The 24,120-nt window shown below is 55.6% G+C and overlaps 2 protein-coding genes across 18 annotated transcripts in view; both read left to right on the forward strand.

Moving 5' to 3' along the window:
* The window catches only part of MCF2L (MCF.2 cell line derived transforming sequence like), a 194,006-nt gene extending 191,013 nt beyond the window's left edge, over window positions 1-2,993 (forward strand). For all 10 annotated transcript variants that reach the window (XM_030922075.1, XM_030922076.1, XM_030922074.1 and 7 more), the window contains one exon: window positions 27-2,993. In XM_030922075.1, coding sequence (XP_030777935.1) covers window positions 27-112 — 86 coding nt within the window. In that variant the 3' untranslated portion in view covers window positions 113-2,993. The remainder of the gene's footprint in view (window positions 1-26) is intronic.
* Window positions 2,994-9,133: 6,140 nt separating this feature from the next.
* Window positions 9,134-21,472, forward strand: F7 (coagulation factor VII). Of its 8 annotated transcripts, none has more exons than XM_010360078.2 (8): window positions 9,134-9,243; window positions 11,992-12,152; window positions 15,024-15,048; window positions 15,122-15,235; window positions 16,922-17,062; window positions 18,036-18,145; window positions 18,743-18,866; window positions 19,678-21,472. In XM_010360078.2, exons 1-8 carry the CDS (start codon window positions 9,135-9,137, stop codon window positions 20,271-20,273), a joined length of 1,380 nt encoding a protein of 459 aa, XP_010358380.2. In that variant the 5' UTR covers window position 9,134; the 3' UTR covers window positions 20,274-21,472. The 8 variants fall into 8 exon arrangements, with proteins under 8 accessions (XP_010358380.2, XP_030777942.1, XP_010358375.2 ...); XM_030922082.1 differs by lacking the exon at window positions 19,678-21,472 and adding an exon at window positions 18,982-19,325 and having other exon boundaries at window positions 9,139-9,243; window positions 14,748-15,048; XM_010360073.2 differs by having other exon boundaries at window positions 9,140-9,243; window positions 14,748-15,048; window positions 19,678-20,381.
* Window positions 21,473-24,120: the final 2,648 nt, after the last annotated feature.

Here is a 24,120-nt window from a genome sequence, read left to right on the forward strand (position 1 = left end):
GCTGTCCCCGCCTGATCTCCCCGCAGAGTCGAGCCCGGGGTCGGCCGTGCTGAGCAACTCGTCCAGCTGCAGCGAGGGCGGCCAGGCCCCCTTCTCCGACCTGCAGGGGTAGCGCCGCGCAGCGTGGGCGCAGGAGACCCGCGCGCTGTCTGGGGCTGCCACTGCGAGGGCTGGCGTGGCACGGGGAGGGCGCAGTGCCCCCGGACGTTCCGAGGAAGGGGCACCTCACCGCCCCGACCCAGAGCGCCTGGCTGTGCGGGCTGCAGAGGACCCCTCCAGGGCAGAGGCTGGTTCCACGGAAGACCCCGGCCCGCTGGGGCTTCCTCGGAGACTCCAGAGCCCACAGAGGACGGGCCGCAGGGAACAGCCCCGGGCAGGAGGCGTCGGGCAGCGGCATCTCCTGGCTCCACCCTGCTGCTTCTGCCTCCGGACGGCGCTTTCAGGGCGCGGGCAGACCATGGTGGAGCTGCTTGGGCAGAAGTGGATGATTGACCAATGGCCTGAGGAGAGCGGGGCTGGGGACTCTCTCTCTTTTACAAGTTTTAGGATTTTTTTTAAGCAGGGATCAATCCCATGGCCATTTTTTGTGGTACTTTGGCCTCAATTCTTTACCAGGAATCACTGTGTTTACATGAAATGACAATTTGATACTGTATTTGATAGAAAACTATTTTTTGTTACCGGGGTTTACATAGAAGCACGCTGTTTATACCATTAAATGACTTTGGGGGACTCTCCCGTGGGAACGGCTGCCACTCCCTGAAGCTCCCTGGTCACAGGTGGGTGAAAACGTGTCCCTGGGTGACATCAGGTGGTGTCTGCACCACCAAAAGCGGTTAGAAGCCAAGGAGATTCCTTTACCTACCTAGGGTTCATTTTCAAAAGAAAATTTAAACTATAATTTAAACAATTAACTTTCTTTTCTACAAAAAAAAAAAAAGTAGGGACTTGATTTTTTTGAAGAGCTTCACTGAATTTGGATATTTTTATTGCTTTTAAAGAAAATACAAAGATGCAGTTTCTGCAGGGTGTCGCGTGGACCAGTGCTGCTGACCATAGCTCAGAGAGCCCCGCCCCTGCCTCACTGCACGGCAGCCTCCTCGGAGGCCGCACCTCCGCTCCCCTCGCCAGACACCCCCTGCCTCCCACCCAGGTCCACCTGCCACCTGGTGACCCCCTTGAGTACAGAAGCGTAAGTGGGGAGAGTATTTTATTCAAGTCACAGCAGAACTGGAAAGAAAACCTCTCCTGTTTTACCCCTTCTTGTGTTTCAGAAACATATTCTGTTATTTTAAAGCCTTTCAGTGTCTAGTCTGCAGATGTTTTGGTATGTGTGCACCTCTGACCATGTGTGTACGTGTGTGTCTTGCTGGAGAGGACATATTCGCTGTCCCCGTGCTGCTGGACGAGCCGCCTCACAGCCTCACGGTTCCCAGTCCCAGCACAGTGGAGGCGGGCGTGGCTGCATTCCCCTCACGCTTCCCTCCAGGCGGCTTGCAGCCATCACTGGCCAGACCTCCAGGGTGCGGAATCAATAGGAAGCGTGCAGAGACTCGGTAGTTTTTCCTCTGATGTGTAAGTTATCTGGAACGTGCTGTGTCCTGCGATGTCCCTGATGTACTGTGCAGGCACGGTGCCTCCGTCTCATCGCGCAGCTGCGCGCCCTTGTGTGACCCTCCTCATAAAGGCACTTTACAGCTTCATGTTTCATCCATTGTCACTTTTTTTTAAACTGCTGATGTAAATGGAATTTTAAAAGCAGAGTTCTTTATTGTATGGATGAAGTTTGAATAAATATCAGCAACTTCTGCCATCTGCCTTTGTCTGTCAAGACACAGAACATCTTAGCGGTCAGGGTTTCCAGGGCTGCAGTGCGCCATGCTTGCACCTGGCAAGTCATTGTTGAGACAGAAAAGAAGCCTGCAGTGAGCAGGGCCCAGTGTGCGGCTCAGGCACCAACCAACCCCTTTGCTTTCTTCTGTCAGACAGCGATGATAACAAAACAGCAACAAGGTTGTGCGTGTCGGAAACGCAAAGGCAGCAGAGGAAGCGTAGAGGAACCATTACAGAATCACAATGCAGCCAATACGCTCCAGACCAGGAAAGGGAGCGTAAAGAGAGGGTATTGATGCAGTAGAAGAAGGGAAGGGTGGAGAAATGGGACAGCATGGTGAACAGGAAACAACATATGACAGAAGAGACAGCCCAGATGTGTCTGACTCACAACAGACATCATCTTACGTTGGCCTCCTGGAAGAGCCTCAGATCAGACATGACAAGTCACTGCTTAGAGACCATCAAGCAAAATTATATAAAGATTGAAGATTTAAAATAAAAGAAGACAGAACAGACAAACACTAACCATAAGAAAGCTGATGTAGCAGTATCAACATGAAATGGAATTCAGGACAGTTCATAGAGTAAAGGGGGGCTGCATGGCAATCAGGAACTCGTAAGCAACTGACTGTAAAGCTCAAAACACAGCAAAGTTGGCAGTCGGGGTGAGATGTTGACTGTCACGAAAAGTGATGCCTGTTTGTCCCTAAGCAGAGAAATCTGCGTTATTTTCCAGCACACATGGAGCACAAGCAAAATATTTACAGAACAATGGCAAGATCATTGAAACAGTGTTTGGCAATTTAAAAGCTTGTTTCTAACTCACGGGATGCGGGGAGTCGGCTCTCTAGAACTGGACTGAGTGCGCAGAGCCACGTGAGGAAACAGCCATGGCCAGCTCAGATTGGCGTCGACAGCTTAGTGGTGTCTGATTTTATACACGACAAAACAAACGACTAAACCATTTAAGCCAAAAAATAAGACCAGCGTAACCCAAAGAAAGTATTTAAATACTTCTGTCAATTAGGACAGTTGAGAAAAGAGAATAACAAAATCAAAAGTAAAACTCAAACTTTGTACCTGAAAAATCCAATAAAACTGACTAATTTATAGAAAACCTAAGACATTCCATATCAAATAAAAATTTTTAAATATGAGCCATTATGAACACCTTTCTGCCAATATATTTGAAAATAGAGAAATAGGATTTAATTGTTAGAATTGGGTCAAGAAGAAATAAAATACTTGGGTTGATGAATAACAATGACAGAAATTACATTGCAGTAAAAAAAAAAAAAAAAAACGGATACCAGACCTAGGCGATTTTATAAGCATACAAAAATATTTATAAAAACTATTTAAAAGAATATAACAAGAAAAAGCAACTCAATAAAGTTATGAATCAAGTTTAACTTTGGTACCCAAACCTGACAAAGATTATGTAAGAAAAAATCAGCTGGGCCAGGTGGCTCACACCTATACTTCCAGCACTTTGGGAGGCCGAGGTGGGAGAATTGTCTGAGACCAGGAGTTTGAGACTAGCAACATTGCAAGACCCCATCTCTCCATGAAATTTAAAAATTAGCCGGGCATGGTGGGGCACACCTGTAGTCCTAGCAACTTGGGAAGCTGAGACCTTACAAGTGAGCCCAGGAGTCCAAGGCTGCAGTGCAGTGAGCTATGATGATGGCACCACTGCACTCCAGCCTGGGCAACAGAGCAAGACCCTGTCTCTCAAAATCAACCAAACAAAAAGATAATGTAAGAAAAAATAAAATTATGAAGATGAATGCAAAAATTCCAAATGAAATATAATTAAATAAAACCCAATTGTATGTTATAAGTAAAAGTAATACATTCTAAGCAAGTAAATTTATCCCAGGAATGCAAGGGGTAGTTAATATGGGCTATAATTTGCCATATTAACAAAGTAAAGGGGAAAATCACCATCTTAACAAAGGCAAAACAGTAATTCAATTTTTATTCAACATGTACTTGTCATGTTAGGCCAATGAGGAGTAGAAGAAATTTCTTTAACTAAATAAAGTATAACAAAATCTTTGCAGCAAATTGTTTTTTTTATTTTTAATTTTTTTTAATTTTTTTTTTTTTTTAGACAGAGTCTCACTCTGTCACCCAGGCTGGAGTACAGTGGCGCGATCTTGGCTCACTGCAAGCTCCACTTCCCGGATTCACGCCAGTCTCCTGCCTCAGCCTCCTGAGGAGCTGGGACTACAGGCGCCTGCCACCTCGCCCGGCTAATTTTTTATATTTTTAGTAGAGACGGGGTTTCACTGCATTAGCCAGGACGATCTCGATCTCCTGACCTCATGATCTGCAGCCTCGGCCTCCCAAAGTGCTGGGATTACAGGCGTGAGCCACTGCGCCCGGCTGCAGCAAAAATTTTAAGTACTGAAATCCTTTAGAACCATCCCCATTGGCAGCAGAACTGAACAGGGACCCTGCTACTCTCCAATGCGATTTAGCGGCTGTGCTAGTGATTACCACAACAAAGAAAAAGGAGGCCAGGCGCGGTGGCTCAGGCCTGTAATTCCAGCACTTTGGGAGGCCGAGGCAGCAGATTATGAGGTCAGGAAATCAAGACCATCCTGGCTAACATGGAAAAGCCCCATCTCTATGAAAATACAAAATCAGCCGGGCGTGGTGGCGCATGCCTGTAATCCCAGCTACTCAGGAGACTGAGGCGGGAGAATCGCCTGATCCCAGGAGGCAGGAATTGCCGTGGGCCGAGATCTAGCCATTGCACTCCAGCCTGAGCAACAAGAGTGAAACTCCATCTCAAAAAAAAAAAAAAAAGAAAAAGGAAACAAGGCATGCTAATTGAAAAATAACTTTTCATATCTAGAAAATCCAGGTGAATTCATAAACTATTGAAACCAAGAAGCCCACAAGATCACCCCACAAAAAGTTATCAATATTCCTAGCAATGACAATACTATTTTAACAGCAACCTAAATACTAAAATAAGTAACAAAAGTTTGGGAAAAAATCATGACACATGATAGAAGGTCATAAAAGAAGACCTAAATGGGAGATTTTTATGGATAGGACAATTCAGTATCACCAAAGTGTTAACCCTCCCCCAAGTTAATCCGTGTATTTAATCAAAATCCCAACAGAATTCTTTGTGGAATTAGGAAATTGATTGTAATAAACATAGAAGATAAAGGTCTGAGGATAGCCATGGTGATTTGGGGAGCAGAGGCAGGAGGGGGAGGGCTCACCTACCAGGAATCTGGATAGATCATAAACCTGCCATCAGTCATGACAAGGGGTCGAGCAGAATTCGGATTTCCAGGCAGGGATGTGTGCAAGGACCTGGCTTGTCCTGGGGCTGGTCAATCTTTGGCACAGAATGGCCTCTTCAGGAACGGGTGTTACTGGGACAACTGCCTTTCCATGTGGATGATGGCGTAAGGTAGCGCCCCCCAAACTTAAGATTAAAACATTAAGATTATTATGAGGAAAGGAAAGGAAATCTTAAATATCAAAAGATTATTATGAGGAATATAGAATATTCTTATTGTCTAGGGCAAGGATAGATGTCTAAAAAAGACAAGCTGCACTTTCTAAGAGATGGACAAAAAGAAAAGATGGACGATCTGATCACATCCCATGGTGAATTTCTCTCCACGCTAAGACCCCAGACAAGGATGAAAAGTAGGACCAAGGTCCAGAGAAGAAAACAAATTCTGCTCAAAATCATAACTGTTCAACGTTGCATCCATTCTCTCTTCAACTGAAAGTTGTTTAGCATCCTATAGCACTGGAGTGACACCCGGCCGGCCCGAGGGCTCAGCTGTCTCCAGCTGCGGCCCCAAGAAGGCAATGCACCCGGGTGGGGAGGAGGGAGCAGCCCCGGCTCTGATGGCTGACAGTGGTGCCCAGGCCCAGCTCCCTTCTCTACACAGACAGCAGAGGCCCGCTTAGCACAGGCTGTTCCTCGCCAGGGCAGACACCGTCAGCCAGTGGAATTGACCTGCAAGACAGCATGCCATGGCGGCTTCATGGGCACAGGGCACACAGGCATCTGTGCACGCAGCTCCTCTGTCCTTCCATGCCCTGCACCCTCTGTCGCAAGGAAACGCTTGCTTCTAGCGGCACCAGTTGGTGCCCAAGCTCAAATCCTGTCAGCGTCTGCCTGTTTCCCTTGCGTGCACGCGTCCTACCAAAATGCATCTGGCACCGGGTGGGATGTGCTCACAGGTTCTCGAAATGAGAACACATAGCAGTTTCCCTGGGTGTTTGTTAAATACTATTCCTGGGACCTGCCCAGAGATTCCAGTTCCTTACGGGTGTGGAAGAGCCTGGAAATCGCGTGTGTGTAGGTTTGTGGCATGTGTATAGGGGTGTTTATGTGGTGTGACTTTGGGGTATGAGTGTGGCATGTGTATTGTGGGTGTGAGTGTGGCGTGTGTATGGTGGGTGTGAGTGTGGTATGTGTATAGTGTGAGTTTGGGTTGTGTGAGTGTGGCGTGTGTATGACGTGAGTTTGGGTTGCGTGAGTGTGGTGCTCATGTACAAGTGTGAGCATGGAGATTCTTTGGTAGGGAGGGAGTCGGGGTCTCCCTCTGTCGCCCAGGCTTGAGTGCAGTGGCACAATCTCAGCTCATTGCAACCTCTGCCTCTCGGGTTCTCTGTCTCCCGAGTCGCTGGGACCACAGGCACGGACCACCAAGTCCGGCTAATTTTTTAATTTTTTGTCTAGGTTTGGTCTTGCTATGTTGCCCAGGTTGGTCTGGAACTGTTTCCTCACGCGATCCTCAGTCCTCAGCCTCCCAAAGGGCTGGGATTACAGGCACGAGCCACCACCCAGGAGATCCTGATGTCGCAGACATCTGACTCGCACACTCCCCAGACAGCTCCCGTGTGCCCAGCACCACAGTCAGGGATAGCTGCAAATGAACAAGGTGTTGACGTGGTTTCTGTAGCTCCCGAACAAGCAACTTGCCTAGAGATGACAACCAAAGTTTTCCTGTGTCCTCCACACTCCAGAGTGACTGTGAGGCGGAGGCCCAGCCCTTCTTGCTGGAATGAGTGGCTGGGTGGACCAACAGAGGCTGCCACAGGAGAGGGAGGCCTGGCCTGGGAACGGAGCTGTGGCCATGCCCTTCCCCAGGGTGGGCTGAAGGACCCTCCCATCCTAGCAACAGGGCCACAGCATGTCCAAGGGGGCCCCAGAGGAGGTCCCGGGAGTCCTGGGAGAGCCTGGTTAGCCTCCCTGAAGGAAGGAAGTGGGGTTTGGTGAGAGGGATGGGGCAGCAGCCCCCACACCTGCTGCTCCATGTGGCCGGGTCCAGCCCCAGGCAAGGTTCCAGGCATGCCCCTGGGACAGACGTGGGAGGGAGACCAGCAGTCAGGGCCCCCTCAGGGAGGTATGAAGCAGGTTCCCGGAGCCAGGTGGAGCCCCTCACACCTGTGATCTCAAGGACCCACACCAGGACAATGGCCATAGGCAAGCACCTGCAGCCACCCTGACCAGCAGTGAGAGGGGCAGAGAGCCCAGTCAGATAGCCTGGTTCCTGCCCTCTCCCACCTGCCCGCACGGAGAGGGTGGCACGCAGGTGAGGGTCCACCACCTGAAGAGCTTCACCAGCCCCGAGGCCATGAGCCGCTGAATCTCTCAGGGGGTTTTGGCACTTGCGGTTCCCCAGGTCATTCTGCTGCCCAGAGAGGGTTGAGGACCTCTGACCTGGAGCCCCAAGACCAGCCAGGCATCTACTCTCAGGTGGGAAAGGGGTGTGGTTAAGATGTGGTCCCCTCCTCTCCACATCCTGAAATTACCTTGGGCTGTGCTGGCCAAGAGCTGCGGGGACCAGATTTGAGCTGGACATGAGCCCTACCCCAGACCGAGCAGCTACTTTGTAAGAGATCTCCCTGGGATCGATATCATGGAGGGGCACAGAGGGGCTTCAGCTGCGCTGGGTGGAAGAGAAAACATGCCTGTTGGCCCCTCAGCAAGTGCTCTGCTCCCTGGACTGAGACGCAGGTCAGCAGCGAGCAGGGAGGCTTCGGGGGTGCTGGGGGCTGCTTCGAAAGGCGCCCCTGAGCTGAAACTTGGCTGGTGGGAAGGAATCACCTCCCTCCCTCCAGCCATAAGAACTGGACATCAGCTTCCAAAGAAGTCGTCAGCAATGCAACTGTTCACATTGAGGGTACTCCCTGCTTGAGGGGTCAGCCAGGCCTGCTGGGCAACCCAGGAGGCTTGGATGACTATCTACCCCGGTGTTTTTGGGATGGAAAGTCCCACACTCGGAGAACCCTCAGTCCCTGGGCAACCTGGGGTGGTCAGTCACCCCAGCTTGTGGCTTGGGCCCATGAGAGCATGTAGAAATGACATGGACTGCCGCCAGCCAGGTGCAGTGGCTCACGCCTGTAATCCCAGCACTTTGGGAGGCCGAGGCGTGTGGATCACTTGAGGTCAGGAGTTCGAAACCAGCCTGGTGAAACCCCATCTCTGCTTAAAAAAAAAAAAAAAATATATATATATATATATATATATATATATATATATATATATATATAGGCCAAATATGGTAGCGTGCACCTGTGGTCCCAGCTACGCGGGAAGCTGAGGCACAAGAATCACTTGAACCCGGGAGGTGGAGGTTGCAATGAGATTGCACCAGTGCACTCTCCAGCCTGGCAGCAGAGCAAGACTCCGTCTCAAAAAAACAACAACAAAAAGACGTAAGACACGGACCGCTGGAGAACAGGTGTGCTGCCTGCTGTCAAAACAGAGTGGGGGTGCCTAGCTCAGGGCCAGAATGACCCTATTCCCAGCACTTCTCAGTCAGGCTCTGTGGCTCAACTAAGAAACCAGCCTCCCTTGCAGGCAATGGCCTAGCTGGCCTGGTCTCCTGGAGGCTCTCTTCAAATATTTACATCCACACCCAAGATACGCTCTCAAGATTTGACTCGCATTATTGCTGTGGGCCAAGTTTTCATCTGCAGTTTAAATCTGTTTCCCAACTTACATTCCTATGTCCTAGGGGTTTGGAATTCTAGATCGTATTTGAAGTGTTGGTGCCACACACACACCTGCATGCTGCAACATGCCTGCTGGCAACAAAACCATCCGCTTTGCAGCACAGCTGGGGCCGCCTGACCTTTCTCCTGTCCTCCCCGCTTGAGCTCAGCAGCTGGGCAGCAGGGGATGCACAGCCACTGGCCGGCCAGGTGCAGCTCTCAGCTGGGATGTTCAGAGGACGCCTCTGTCCCCCCCTCCCCCATCCCTCTGTTGCCCTTGGAGGCAGAGAACTTTGCCCGCCAGTCCCATGGGGAATGTCAACAGGCAGGGACAGCGCTGCAGAGATTTCATCATGGTCTCCCAAGCCCTCGGGCTCCTCTGCCTTCTGCTTGGGCTTCAGGGCTGTCTGGCTGCAGGTGCGTCCGGGGAGATTTTCCCCATAAACTTGGTGGAAGGGCAGTGGGCAAATCCAGGAGCCAACCCGGGCTTCCCAAAGCCCGTCCTTGCTCTGGACACCCCCATTCACCAGAAGGGTTTTCTGGCGGCTCCTGTTCAGTTTTTTTCCTTCCAGAAACCAGCATCCAGGCACAGGAGGGGAAGCCCTTCTTAGTGGCCCAGGCTTTGGTGGGATTATTTTTCAAAGAACTTTAGGAGTGGGTGGTGCTTTCTTGGCCCCCATGGGCCCCTGCCTGTGAGGTTCGACAAGCACAGGGAGTCTGGGGCCTCTCAGCGTATGGGAGGTGTTCACAGGCTGCTCCTAGGCTGGGGAGGACAAGTGCGTGGGGGATGGCGCCTGGGGCATGGGGGATGGGGAGTGAGGATGGGGGGTGGGGATGGTGTGGGGGGTGGGGATGGCGTGTGGGGTGTGGAGGATGGGCCATGAGGGGGTGGGTCCTGGGAAACGGCATGTGGGGTATGAGGGATGGGGCATGGGGTGCAGGAGTGGGGTGTGGGAAAGTGTGTGGGGTGTGGGGGATGGGATGTGGGAAGTGGCATGTGGAGTGCAGGGAATGGGGCATGGAGGTGTTGGGGATGGGGTGTGTGGGGTGTGGGGGATGGGGCATGGAAAGGGCCTGTGGTGTGTGGGGGATGGGGTGAGGGGATGGCATGGGAGGTGGGGCATGGGGATGGCAGGTGTGGCGTGGGGATGGCGAGTGCGGGTGGGGCGTGGGGATGGTGACTGTGGGGTGGGGATGGCGAGTGGGGCTGGGGCCTGGGAATGGTGAGTGGGGTGTGGGGATGGTGAGTACAGGGTGTGGCGTGGGGATGGCGAGTGGGGCATGGGGATGGTGTGTGGGGATGGCGAGTGGAGGGGTGGGCTGTGAGGGACAGTGCCTGGGATGAGGGGCTGCAGCCCTAGCTCACACATGGCCTTACGACCCCAGCCACCTTCCTGCCCCAGGCGGGGTCGCTGAGGCCTCAGGAGGAGAAAACACAGGACATGCTGTGGAAGCCGTGGCCTCACAGAGCTGAGCAGGGACTGCCACTGGTTTTGTCCCCGGGCCCAGTGGAGGCCAACATCACCTCCTTCGCCTCCCACGGCAAGGAGCCAGCCCGCGGGGTGGCTACTGCAGTGCCCCCCAAGGGCTCACGCCAGGCTCCAGGCGTGTGGGTGTCCTAGAAGTGTGGGTGTCCCGGGGGCGTGGGTGTCCCAGGGGCGTGGGTGTCCCAGAGGCGTGGGGGTCCTGGGAGCCGGTGTCCCGGGAGTGTGGGTGTCCCGGGAGTGTGGATGTCCTGGGGGCGTGGATGTCGAGGACTGCAGGGACATGGGCCTCCCCTCCCACTCCTGCTGCTGGGGGCACCTCCCCTGAGGACTCTGGGTCCATGAGTTCCCACCTCCTGGATTCTTTGGTGTCCCCGCCTGCATCCTCAGCCTTCTTCCAAACCAGACCGGTTCTCTAGGGACGTCAACATTTGAAACTGATTTTAGAGGAAACAGGCGGTGGCGTTTCTCCCGGCCCCACGTGGCCCGCTAGCGCTCACCTTGCGTCCCTTCTTCCGCGCTCAGGAACCGGTTTAGGCCGCTCCTGCAGAACTCGGGCTCCTGCCCACCGGCCATCTGCGTCCACCTGAGGCCTCGTCCTCCCAGCAAAGGTCGTCCCTCCCGAGCGCGCCTCCTGCGGCCTCTCCAGAGCCCCTCCCGCGCGTCCTCTCGGCCCCCGTCGCCTGCTCCCGGGCCTCCCTCTCCCGCCTGCCCCACGGCCGGTCTCCCCTCGCGGGCTGAGGCGGGTTCAGGCAGCTCGGCCGCCCCGGGGGTCACTGCTCATCCACCACCGCGTGGTGCCCACAGCTCACAGCTCCCGGGAGACGGTCCCCTCAGCTGTAAGGCGTCCTGAAGAACGGCCTGCTCGGAGCCGAGCGCACGGGCTTGCCTCGCCCTGGGCGTCCTGGGCCCTCGCCGACCCCGTTTTCCATGGGCAAAGCGGGGGTCCTAGTTGCCTACAAGTGACCGTCGGGGTTACGGAGAGGCCAGGAGCTGCCGCGGGGGGCTCTGCTCTCAGGACCCGCCCCAGGAGGATCCGCGCGAGGTCTGGCGCTCCGAGGGGTCGCAGGGCACAGACGGGCCCCAAGCGGAGGAGGGGGAGGCGGCAGGAGCCCAGGACCGCCCAGAGCCGGCGAGGAAGCCTGGGGCTCGGTGTCGCGGGAGCCGGGCAGGGGCCGCCCCTCGGACCAGGGCGGGGGCCTGGGGAAGGCAGATCTGGCCGCCGGAGACGCGGCGCGGGTGGCGACGAGGGATTTGGATTTCCGCGGGCGGCTGTGCACCGCCAAGGTGGTGTTGGCGTGAGGTTCATGTGGGCCCAGGGGGTGCCCAGCCCCGGGCCGCGCCGCCTTCTCCTCGCCGGTATTAACCCCCAGCCTCACGTTTATGCGGGGCGCCCGCGGCCCCCTTCGGCCCAGCTTCCGCGCGTGCCCCTGAGCGCGCCCTCGGGATCAGCCCCTGGAAGCGGAGAGGCCGGGCCGGGAAGGATGAGCGAGGCGGGTGATCGCCCCAGGAGCACCGCAGGGAGGACGCCCAGCCAGGCCTGCGAGCAGCGCCGCTCTCCTCCCCCAGGACGGGCGGGAACCGGCGATGCCCCCGCCGCGTGGGGCAGGGCCGCGTGGGGCGGTCTCCGAGGACGGGGCGCGGCAAGCGGTGAGCGTTTCACGGAACTGGCGCTTTTCAGTCTTCATAACCCAGGAGGAAGCCCATGGCGTGCTGCACAGGCGCCGGCGCGCCAACTCGTTCCTGGAGGAGCTGCGGCCGGGCTCCCTGGAGAGGGAGTGCAAGGAGGAGCAATGCTCCTTCGAGGAGGCCCGGGAGATCTTCAAGGACCTGGAGAGGACGGTGAGCCCAGCCTCGGGGCGCCCCGCACCGCTGAGACTGCAGGCGGCGCTGGACCAGGCCGTGTGGGGCCGCCTGCGTCTCTCCGGCTGTGGCTGTGAGCGGCGAACACGCAGCGGCGGCCGCACTGCGCGTCCTGCGGGGGTCGCTTTCCGCCTGGGGTGACTCCGCTTTCCGGGGCGATTCCCCTCCCTCCCCGCTTCCAGGAACACCCTACCAGGCACACGCTCTCCCTACGCGGCCACACCGCGCATGCCAGTTTTCACATCAGAAAACACGATTTGAAAAGCACACTTAGGGTGTCCCCCTTAACTTCCCAAGGGAGGACCGCCAATCCCCTAAGGATCCGGGGCAGCCTGCGCATCACGGATGCGCGGCTCACAGAAGGGACGTGGTGAGAAGCTGGCCTGGGGGAGCTGCTCGCGGCCCACACCACCCCACCAGCGGCACCTCCGCAGGGCACATGCCGGGGAGAAAAAACATTTGGGGACCTGGGACTTTCTCCACCTCACACTCATGGGTCACCTCACACAGGACACCTCACACTCAGGGTGCACTTCAAACTCACAGGTCATTACACCTCACACAGGACGCCTCACACAAGACACCACACAGGGCACACTTCACACTCACGGGTCACCTCACATTTGACACCTCACACAGATCACCTTACTCAGAGGACACTCACACTCACAGGGCACACTTCACATTCGGGACACCTCACACGCAGGGTGCACTTCAAACTCACAGGTCATTACACCTCACACAGATCACCTCACTCTTACAGGACACTTCACACTCACAGACACCTCACTCTCACAGGACACTTCAGACAGGGCACACTTCACACTCACAGGCCACCTCACACAGGTTGTCAAACTCACAGGTCCCTTCACACAGTCACCTCACACAGTGCACACTTCACACTCACAGGTCCCCTCACACAGGACACCTCACACAGTCACCTGACACAGTGCACACTTCACACTCACAGGTCCCCTCACACAGTCACCTCACACACAGGGTACACTTCACACTCACAGGTCCCCTCACACAGTCACCTCACACTCACAGGGTGCACTTCACACTCATGGGTCCCATCACACACAGGACACCTCACACTCATCACCTCACACACGTTACATCAAACTCTCAGGTCCCCTCACACAGGACATCTCACACAGTCACCTCTCAAAGGACATTTCACACAGGGCACACTTCACACTCGTAGGTCACCTCACACCGGGCCCATGACTCTCACAGGTCACCACACCTTACACACATCAGCTCACATAGATCTCACCCTCACAGGACATCCACCACACTCACAGGTCACATCACACTCGTAAGATACCTCACCCACAGGTCACCTCACACTCACAAATCACCTCGCTCACACAGATCACCTCACACAGGGGACACTTCATTCTCACAGGTCACCTCACATAGGACATCTCACACTTAGGTCACCTCACTCACACAGATCACTTCACACAGGGCACACTTCACTCACAGATCACACCTCACCTCCCACTCACAGATCACCTCACTCTCACAGGACACCTCACACTCACAGGACACCTCACTCTCACAGGACACCTCATACAGGGCACACTTCACTCCCACAGGTCACCATACCTCACACAGATCACCTCATACTCACAGATCACTTCATTCTCAAAGGATACCTCACACTCAGGGCACACTTCACACTCACAAGTCACCTCACACAAGGCACCCTTCACACTCACAGGTCACCACACCTCACACAGATCATCTCACTCTCACAGGACACCTCACTCTCACAGGACCCCTCACACTCAGATTATCTCACACTCAGGTCGCCACACCTCACACTCATAGGATGTCTCACGCAGGATGCCTCACAGTCACAGAGAACCACATCTCATATGCACAAGACACCTCACACTCACAGGGCACCTCATGCTCACAGGAAGCCTCACACTCACAGGAAGTCCAGCTGTCTGAGACAAAGGCTAACATGACCCTTTCCGGGCAAATTGAGGGTGGTCATGCCTAGCTTTTTTTTTTTTTTTTTTTTTTTTTGAGACGGAGTCTCGCTCTGTCGCCCAGGCTGGAGTGCAGTGGCACGATCTCGGCTCACTGCAAGCTCCGCCTCCTGGGTTCACGCCATTCTCCTGCCTCAGCCTCCCAAGTAGCTGGGACTACAGGCGCCTGCCACCATGGCCGGCTAGTTTTTTTGTATTTTTTAGTAGAGACGGGGTTTCACCGTGTTAGCCAGGATGGTCTCGATCTCCTGACCTCGTGATCCGCCTGTCTCGGCCTCCCAAAGTGCTGGGATTACAGGCTTGAGCCACTGCGCCCGGCCCATGCCTAGCATTTTTATCCACCTAGTTTTCAAAGCATTTCTCATCTGTTGTATTCTCACAGCACCCTGTGAGTTTAAGTTCAGGTGGCCAACAGTTTCTTCAGCAATCACTTTTTTCTGTGGAGTGCTTTTGCTGTTTGTGGAAGATTTTGCATCTGCTACTGCACCCTCTCCCGGTGTCAGCCCGTGTGTGTGGCCACCCTGTCAGAGGTGGAGCTGTGGCTCAGAGCCTGTGTACCTCCTCCCAGGTCCACAGCTCAGCGACAGAAGAGTCAGGGCTGAACCTCGGGTGTTCTGACTTGGGAGCAGGAAATGTGTGGTCACCCATAGTTTCCGATGTCCTGGGCAGGGGCCAAGATTTGAAGAAATCTGCCTCAGCTCCGCAGGAAAGTCTGGCTTCCGGAGCCCACCCCGCCAGGCCCAGGTCCACGTCCCCCAACCCCAGCTCGTGGTTCGTCCAGTGCTTACCATCGGGTGCGCTGGTGAAGGTGCGTCTCACGAGGCTTTCTCTTTTGTTCCCTCAGAAGCTGTTCTGGATTTCTTACAGTGGTGAGTAGATGGTCGCCACCCATCCTGCCTGCAACCCTTCTCCTCAGCGTACTGACGCCAGCCCATTCCACAGATGGGGACCAGTGTGCCTCAAATCCGTGCCAGAATGGGGGCTCCTGCAAGGACCAGCTCCAGTCCTATATCTGCTTCTGCCTCCCTTCCTTTGAGGGCCGGAACTGTGAGAAGAGTGAGGCCCCACTTTGGGTCCCATATTTGCAGAGGGCCCTGGGGAGCTGGTAGCGGTGGCCTGGCCAACCGGGTTGCAGGGTGCACAACCTGCTGGGGTGTGTGGACCGGGCATTCTGGGCTCAGCCCCAGTTGGAAGTTGGTCTAGGTGACCTTGAAGTCCCTTCCAGTCTGAGGTCTTTGACAGGGACCCAAGGTTCTAATTCTCAGGCTCAGTGGCCCCTTGGGCTCCTGGCCCTGGGCAATTCTCAGCCCTCGAGATGGCCCAGCTGAGAGTCCCTGTGTTCCTGTCCCACTTCCACGTCCCACCAGGCAGCACCGCTTGGTAAACTTCCCCTTCTCTACTTTCCATTACAAAGGTTTGAGGTGTTTTTTTTTTTTTAACCATCTGAATATTAAATTATTGCAAAGTTTGAGGCCCCCAACCTCCCTTAGGTTCAGTAATTCACTGGAAGGACTCATAGAACCCACTGAAGTGGATACACTCACATTACCATTTATTACAGCAAAGGAAGCTGACTTAAGTCTGCAGAGGGACTGGGCACAAACTTCCCATTGTCCTCTCCCTGTGGGGTGATGTGGACAGTTCTTACTTCTCCCAGAAAGACGTGCGATGAGACGTGGGAAGTACTGCCAACTTGGGAAGCTCTATGAGCCCCGGTGTCCAGAGGTTTTTTCAGGGTTCATAGACCCAGCTGACCACCCACGTGGCTGACCTCAGTCTCAGCCCCTCCAGAGGCCAAGCCAATAGTGTGGCCCAAGGCCCTGCCATCATCACATTGTCAGCTAGACCATCCAGCATGGCCCAAGGCCCGGGTAAACACCAACGTTCCCTCAGGGCTTAGCGATCACTTCCCAGGAGACAAGGCAAAGGCTACCCTTTCTCTGGGAAGAGCAGTTCATCCTTGACCACCCAAGACCACATTCTTACACTGAACGAGCTCTCCGGCACAGCAGCCACTTTCTTCTCGAAGTAGAAGAGAGCCTGGCAAGGTGGGGTAGGCTGAAGAGAGAGGCTTCCTGCTGGTCATCTGGGTCCGGAATGCCTGGGGATCTCTGCTCAGCCCTGGTGCCCAGCAGCCCTGGTGTGCATCCTGCAGGGCAGGCCTTCCCGCCGGAGTCCTGGACTTACTCAGGGCCACTGCCCTTGCCCACGTCAACCACAGTCGGGCTGCCGGTTCTGCTGTTTCTGTCCAAGCCCATTGCCAGTGCTGGGACTGACTGTCCCCAGGCGGGCTCACGGTGGCATGAGGGCAGCTTGGAGAACTGTCTCAGCGCTCTGGTCCTCTTGTCAGTTGAGTCTCTGATTGGAAGTCCCTTGGACACTTTTACCATCCCTAAGGGACTTTCACTTTCCCCCAGGCTCCCCTCAGCTTCCCATCAGCTGCTCGGAAGAGTGGTCACCCTGGAGGCCCCTGCCCACCAGCCAGGCACCCCCCAAATGCAACTGCAGCCAGCACTGCCCCCGACTGGCAAGGCTGTTCAGACATGTGACTCCTCTGATCCAGGCCTTGTCCTTTGGATCAGTCCATGGAGCAGGCGGTGCCAAGCTCAGGCTTTGTCGCCCACAGCTCAGTGCCACCTTCCAGGCAGAACGCCGCTGCTGATTTAGGGCACGGCCTCCCCCGGGGCTGGCTCTCACTGACCTTAAGAGGCCCCTCTCAGGGTATCCCCTTCCTGTCCCCAGACAAGGACAACCAGCTGATCTGTGTGAACGAGAACGGCGGCTGTGAGCAGTACTGCAGTGACCACACGGGCGCCAAGCGCTCCTGTTGGTGCCACGAGGGGTACTCGCTGCTGGCGGACGGGGTGTCCTGCATGCCCACAGGTGACCAGGCTTCATGTCCCAGTCCCAGATGACACCAGTCCCTGTCCCACTACGGATTCTCTTACTGGACAAAAGATGGGTGGGGGTGGCTTCACATCTGAGCACCAACCATGTGCTGACCAACCGTGAGGCAGGATCTGGGCACCAAGGGTGGCACAGGCCAGAGCGACAGTGACTAGAATGGGCACCCTGGGGGCAGTCCCTGAATGGTCTCAGGTCCCCTACCCATGCTAGGCAGACCAGGGGAGCCAAGCAAGGCTCTATCTCACGTCCAACTCCCACTCGCAGGACCTCCACTGGGGTTTGTGAATCTACCTTGGCACAGCCAATGTCTGTACTGACTGCTGCCCGCTCTGAATTCCAAAACCTGTAAAGTCTCCTGGGAAAATGGGATGTTTCTCCAAACCAGCCTGGAATAAATGGGCTGCACTTCCAAAGGCAGGGACACCCCATGCCCACTGTGTCTCAAAGAGGTGGACATGCCCACCCTGGCCACACAGCCTGGGACTCAGCCCGCCACCTCCTCAGGTTTTCTTTCTGGCCCAAGACCTTGATTGGATCAGATCAAAACTAAGCGTGGGATCAAAACAACACAGTTGTTTGTGACGTTGATTCATCTTTAGGTAGAATTTCATTCACCTTTTACTAAAGTCAAGCAACACATCTTCCTCCTGAAAAGTGAGCAGAGTGCGGTATTGAGACGTAAGCCCTCCATTTCCTCCAAAACCAACCCTGACCATTGTCTCCTCAGCTAGCCACTTCTGCAAGGGCCTCTCATGGCCCAGCCCCACCAGTCAGGCCCAGCCGAGGCCCTGCCTTCCACCATCCCTGGGCCCTGGCAGCTCCTGCTCCTGGGGGCCTCCCATAGCCTCGGCCTCAAGGCCTCTCAGAGGATGGGTGTTTCTGAATCTTTCCTCGTGGCTCGTTCATGCCTCACAAATTTCTGCGTCTTTCTGACTTTTGTTTTACACAGTTGAGCATCCATGTGGAAAAATACCTATTCTGGAAAAAAGAAACACCAGCAAACCCCAAGGCCGGATTGTCGGGGGCACGGTGTGCCCCAAAGGAGAGTGTCCATGGCAGGTAAGGCTTCCCTTGGCTTCAGGATTCCAAGCCCTGAGGGTCTTGGAGCCTTTTGAATGTGAGCTGAACAACAGCTCTGGAAGGGAAAATGGGCAGGTTAGCCCCAAACCCACCAGGCTCCCATTCAGCCCACCTAGAACCTCCAGCTCGCTGCACCCCCATGCTTTTAGTGGGGCAAGGAAGGAGAAAAGAAGACGCACTCGCTGAGGGTCTACCCTGTGCAGAGAACCCTGCGAGATGCCCCTCCCAAGTTGTCACGTTGTCCTCACTGTTACTCTGAGGTGGGATCTTTGCCTGATCTTTGCAAAATCAGGAGCATTGGATCAAAGCTATGTGAAGATCCCGTGAGGTGAACAGTGAAATCTCATAGCGACGTTTGTATTGTTGGGCTGTGCCCAAGAGCACGTCTCGGCTAGAGAGGGGCACAGCCTCCCAGAGCCAGGTTTGAGCAGCTTTGCCTGGGAGGGATCTGCAAAGACCCCAGGATGTCAGAAACAAATTGTGCAATGCCAGAGGTCCCTTGGCATGCCTGGGAGGGCGAGTCATCAGAGAAACAATGACAGTAATGTGATTCCACGCCTCCTGTGCCCCGCCCAGGTCCTGTTGTTGGTGAATGGAGCTCAGCTGTGTGGAGGGACCCTGATAAACACCCTCTGGGTGGTCTCTGCGGCCCACTGTTTCGACAAAATCAAGAGCTGGAGGAACTTGACCGCGGTGCTGGGTAGGTGCTGCTCTCCCCTGTCTGACGACGGTGCTGGGTAGGTGCCGCTCTCCCCTGTGTGACCGCAGTGCTGGGTAGGTGCCACTCTCCCCTGTCTGACGACGGTGCTGGGTAGGTACCGCTCTCCCGTCTGACTGCTGTGCTGGTTACGCACCACTCTCCTATCTGACGACGGTGCTGAGTAGGCGCCACTCTCCCCTGTCTGACCATGGCTCTCAGTGTCTCAGGGGCCACAGCTCTGGGCTTCGTGCTGTCACTTCCACAGACAGACAGACGTCTCCAAAAGGGAAGCAACCGTGCTGGGCATGACTGCTGTGGCCACCGTCCTCTCAGCCACTTTCCCATGCCCAAATAAAATGGTAAAAGACGGGGGTTCTGCCCATCCTGCCTCACTTGGCCAAGAGCCCATAGGAGGATGCGACTCCAGGGCTTCGTGGAACCACTGGGTGGCAGGGACTGTGCTCACTGGGTTTACAGGTGAGATGAGCACTCCCAGGAGGGCACTTGGCTGGGAAGAACTGTGGAGAATCAGGGCACGCCCTGTCCCCCCAGCTGCCAGGGCATAGCACCCCTTCCCCACCTCAACACCCAGGCCCCAGATTCACTCCAGTTCACACGTCCCCACATGAGCCACAGGCTGCCACCTGCGGCAGGCCGGCCAGGTCACCTTGGGGTTGGATGCAGGCCTCCCTCACCCCAAAAGGAGACTGCAGCCCCTGCAGACCTAGAAATGGCCACAGCCCATCCCCATGCACCAGGGGGCGAGGCGGCAGGTAGTGGGATGGGCCTGAGCAGGGCTCCCTCCTTCCAGGCGAGCACGACCTCAGCGAGCACGAAGGGGACGAGCAGAGCCGGCGGGTGGCACAGGTCATCATCCCCAGCACGTATGTCCCGGGCACCACCAACCACGACATCGCGCTGCTCCGCCTGCAGCGGCCCGTGGTCCTCACTGACCATGTGGTGCCCCTCTGCCTGCCCGAACGGACATTCTCCGAGAGGACGCTGGCCTTTGTGCGCTTCTCGTTGGTCAGTGGCTGGGGTCAGCTGCTGGACCGTGGTGCCACAGCCCTGGAGCTCATGGCCCTCAGTGTGCCCCGGCTGATGACCCAGGACTGCCTGCAGCAGTCACGGAAGGTGGACGCCTCCCCGAATATCACGGAATACATGTTCTGTGCCGGCTACTCGGACGGCAGCAAGGACTCCTGCAAGGGGGACAGTGGAGGCCCACACGCCACCCGCTACCGGGGCACGTGGTACCTGACAGGCGTCGTCAGCTGGGGCCAGGGCTGCGCGGCCGTGGGCCACTTTGGGGTGTACACCAGAGTCTCCCAGTACATCGAGTGGCTGCAAAAGCTCATGCGCTCGGAGCCACACCCAGGCGTCCTCCTGCGAGCCCCATTTCCCTAGCCTAGCAGCCCTGCCCCCTGGAGAGAAAGCCAAGGCTATGTGGAACTGTCCTGGCATGAAATCCCATCAATTCTTCCGCAGTTCATGGGGTAGAGGAGGGCATGGGAGGGAGGGAGAGGTGGGGAGGGAGACAGAGACAGAAACAGAGAGACAAAGAGACAGAGAGAGACTGAGGGAGAGATTCTGAGGACATGGAGAGAGACTCAAAGAGACTCCAAGATTCAAAGAGACTAATAGAGACACAGAGAAGGAATAGAAAAGATGAGATGCAGAGGCAGACAGCGCTGGACAGAGGGGCAGGGGAATGCCGCGGTTGTCCTGGAGGCAGACAGCCCAGCTGAGCCTACTTATCTCCCTTCAGCCAAGCCCACCTGCCCGTGATCCGCTGGCCTCAGGCTGCTGTTCTGCCTTCATTGCTGGAGACACTAGAGGCATGTACACACGTGGATGCATACACACACACCAGTGCACACACACAGAGATATGCACACATACAGATGCACACACAGAGGGTCACACAGAGATATGCAAACACACTGACGCACACACATATAGAGATACGCACATGCACGGATGCATACACACAGATATGCGCACACACGGATGCGTGCACACCACACCAATGCACACACACACCAATGCACACACACACCAATGCACACACATGGATGCAGAGAGATATGCACACACCGATGTGCACATACACAGATATGCACACACACAGATGCGCACACACACAGATATGCACACACAAGGATGAGTGCACACACACCAATGTACACACACAGATATGCACACACATGGATGCACACATACCAATGCTGACTCCATGTGTGCTGTCCTCTGAGATGCACACACACTGATGCTGACTCCATGTGTGCTGTCCTCTGAAGGTGATTGTTTAACTCACTTTTCTCGTTCTTATCCATTATCATCTTCATTTCAGACAATTCAGAAGCATCACCATGCATGTTGGCAAATGCCCCAAACTCTCCCCCAAATGTATTTCTCCCTACGCTGGGTGCCGGGCTGCACAGGCTGTTCCCCACTGGCTTCCCAACTTCACAATAAACGGCTGCATCTCCTCTGCACGCCTGTGGGGCCTGCCACCCACTGTGTAGCCTGTGATTCATTTTCAGAGCCCCCAGTGCTCATCCTCTGAGATGCTTTTTTCTTTCATAATTTTCAGCATCGCTGAAATGAACCCTCCATGGCAGCGGTTTGTTGTTGTTGTTGTTGTTGTTGTTGTTGTTGTTGTTGTTTTGAGACGGAGTCTCGCTCTGTCGCCCGGGCTGGAGTGCAGTGGCCGGATCTCAGCTCACTGCAAGCTCCGCCTCCCAGGTTTAAGCCATTCTCCTGCCTCAGCCTCCCGAGTAGCTGGGACTACAGGCGCCCGCCACCTTGCCCGGCTAGTTTTTTGTATTTTTTAGTAGAGACGGGGTTTCACCGTGTTAGCCAGGATGGTCTCCATCTCCTGACCTCGTGATCCGCCTGTCTTGGCCTCCCAAAGTGCTGGGATTACAGGCTTGAGCCACCGCGCCCGGCCGGCAGCTGTTTTTTTTTTTAAAAAACAAAAGCTCTTTGATAGATGTTTGAGGCTGTAGCTCCCAGGACGCTGTGGAATTGGATGTTCTCTCCCTGCCACAGCCCTTGTCAGTGATATTTCGCAGAGACCCTGGGAGCACCTGCTCGAGAATCAGGGACGTACCACTAAATGCAGGTTCCCAGGCCCTGGCTGCAGTGGGAGGACCTGGCAAGCTGCACTCTTGCGGAGTCCCTAGGGTGGTGGGGGAAGAATGAGAAACACATGAACAGAGAAATGGGGAGGTGACAGACACTGCCCGCACTCAGACTCCGGCAAGCATGGCTCTGAGAGCGGACTCAACGCCATCCCTGCAGGGCTGTCCTGGGCACCAGTGGCGCTCACTGCTGTGAGGCAGGCACCAGCAACCCACCTCAGGGGCACTCAGGCAACATCTACTTAGAGCAGACGGGGTCCGTGAACTACAGCCGAGGGCTCTTCCAAGCCACCCTGCTCTTGTAAATAAAGTTTTATGTGAACACACCCACATTAGTGTCCATGGAGTGGCCGTGACAGAGATGTCCAGCCAGACAGACCAGCTGATCCGGCAAGCCCAGCATGGTTAGCATCAGGACCTCTGCCAAAGATGCTGGCTGACCCTGGCCAGACCCCGGTTCCTAATGCCCCCCACACAGGGACGGGAGTCAGTGGCGGGCCCTGATCAGGTCAGAGCTGGCTCTGCTTTCTCTTTTGTCCGAGTGACTGGGGAGTCACACGAGGTCCTGGTGGAGTGCCAGCCTCCCTTCTTGCCAATGGGAAATGCAGGCACCCACCTCACGGTGCTGCCGAAGGAGGGGCCCGGGACTCTCCAGAAACTTTGCTGAAGAGCCTGGGCGCCCCCGAAGGCTACGTTTCATATGGGACGTGCCACCTGCCATGGCTCAGCTCCAGCTTTCTGTGAGTGGCGAGATAGAATACAGGGAGGTCACTGGCCATGGGCCTGCGACAGGGTGGGACGAGGCGGCAGGCTCGGGCCTCCAAAGCCAGCATCACCACCCAGCGTTGATGACAAAGACTGCATGTCTGCCATGAGCATCCTGCTGCTGGTGCACACACCTCATGGGTCTCTCCATACAAACGTGCCTAGAGGCGATATCGGAGGGTGGAGACCAGGAGAGGCAGGAGTCAGACATCTGGTGCCACCAGGAAGGCCCCTCTTAGAGGACTGGGCTGTGTGTGGTGCCCACCGTGGGAGGCCAGCCTGGCGCTGGCACCCAGTGTCATCAGTTTGTGTAGTCGCATGGGGCTCAGTGAGCGCCTCCTGTGTGCCAGGCACAATGACGTACAATGTGTGCACACCAGGCCCAGGTGCAGGTGGCTGCGAGATGGGGCGACACATCAAGGCAGACACAACGTGAGGCAGTGGCCAGCGCTGTGGGTTTTAGGGGCGTTGCTCCAGCCACTACGGCATAGCAGGTAGTGATTGCCACACTGGCCAAGTTTTAGACCATTTATTCCAGGGACCCCAGAAGCAAAAATCCTGGCTGCACCTCCCAGTGACTCCCACAGCCATTGAGCAGAGATGCTCAGGGACCTGGTGACAGGAGGTTTCTGTGCTGGAGAATGAGCCCAGAAGCCCTCTCAGCCTCGGAACAGTGTGGCCAGTGGTGGGCAGGTCAGGAGGGGTTTCAGACAGAGCCTGTCCCTCCAGATGGTCAGGGGAGGGCCACTCCCCACAGAAATACATGTTGGGACCATGTGGGCACAGAAAGTTTGGGGGTGGGTGGGGCAGGTACCAGCCTGGCCTGTGGGAGACCGTGGTGCAGATGCCAAGCCCCCCCGTGACATCAGACCACCTGACACCACCCAGAAAATGGCCGTGAGTGGAAGGACCCGCCCAGAAGCAAGCAGGGCCTTGGGGCAGAAGTCTTGGGCTCAGATCCCACACTCACGGCCGGTGGCCTCGGGCTCAGGCTTCTGTGCTCTCCAGACTTAGTTTTCTGTTCTGGAAAAATGATGGGAAAAATGACATTTTTATGTGATTGTGAGGACTGAGAGCTAAATGTAAACATCTGGAAACTACAAAACAAGCATGAAATGATATTTTCATTCTTAGAACAGAAAGTCCCCGCGCCCGCGGCCCTGGTGACTGATGAGGATGAGGTTCCACGGGGCCTCTCTGGCTGCCCAGCTCTGCCTGGGGAAGGTGGGGCCAGAGTGGCTATGTTCCCAGCGTGGTCATTCCCCTGAGTCGCCAGCGGGCCTCGGCTCCAATCAGGGGGCCTAAGCCAAGTGACAAGCAGCCAGACAACAGCCATCCCAGCC

The sequence above is a fragment of the Rhinopithecus roxellana genome, chromosome 18 (assembly GCF_007565055.1).
Source record: "Rhinopithecus roxellana isolate Shanxi Qingling chromosome 18, ASM756505v1, whole genome shotgun sequence".
NCBI lineage: Eukaryota > Metazoa > Chordata > Mammalia > Primates > Cercopithecidae > Rhinopithecus > Rhinopithecus roxellana.

What these genes read in the sequence shown, in the direction of transcription:
- F7 (XM_010360074.2), top strand. Translation starts at nt 11,898, where the DNA reads ATGCCCCCGCCGCGTGGGGCAGGGCCGCGTGGGGCGGTCTCCGAGGAC. An exon ending in GTTCTGGATTTCTTACAGTG is followed by an intron (nt 15,049 to 15,121) that starts GTGAGTAGATGG and finishes CCCATTCCACAG; the next exon opens with ATGGGGACCAGTGTGCCTCA. An exon ending in GAACTTGACCGCGGTGCTGG is followed by an intron (nt 18,867 to 19,677) that starts GTAGGTGCTGCT and finishes CCCTCCTTCCAG; the next exon opens with GCGAGCACGACCTCAGCGAG.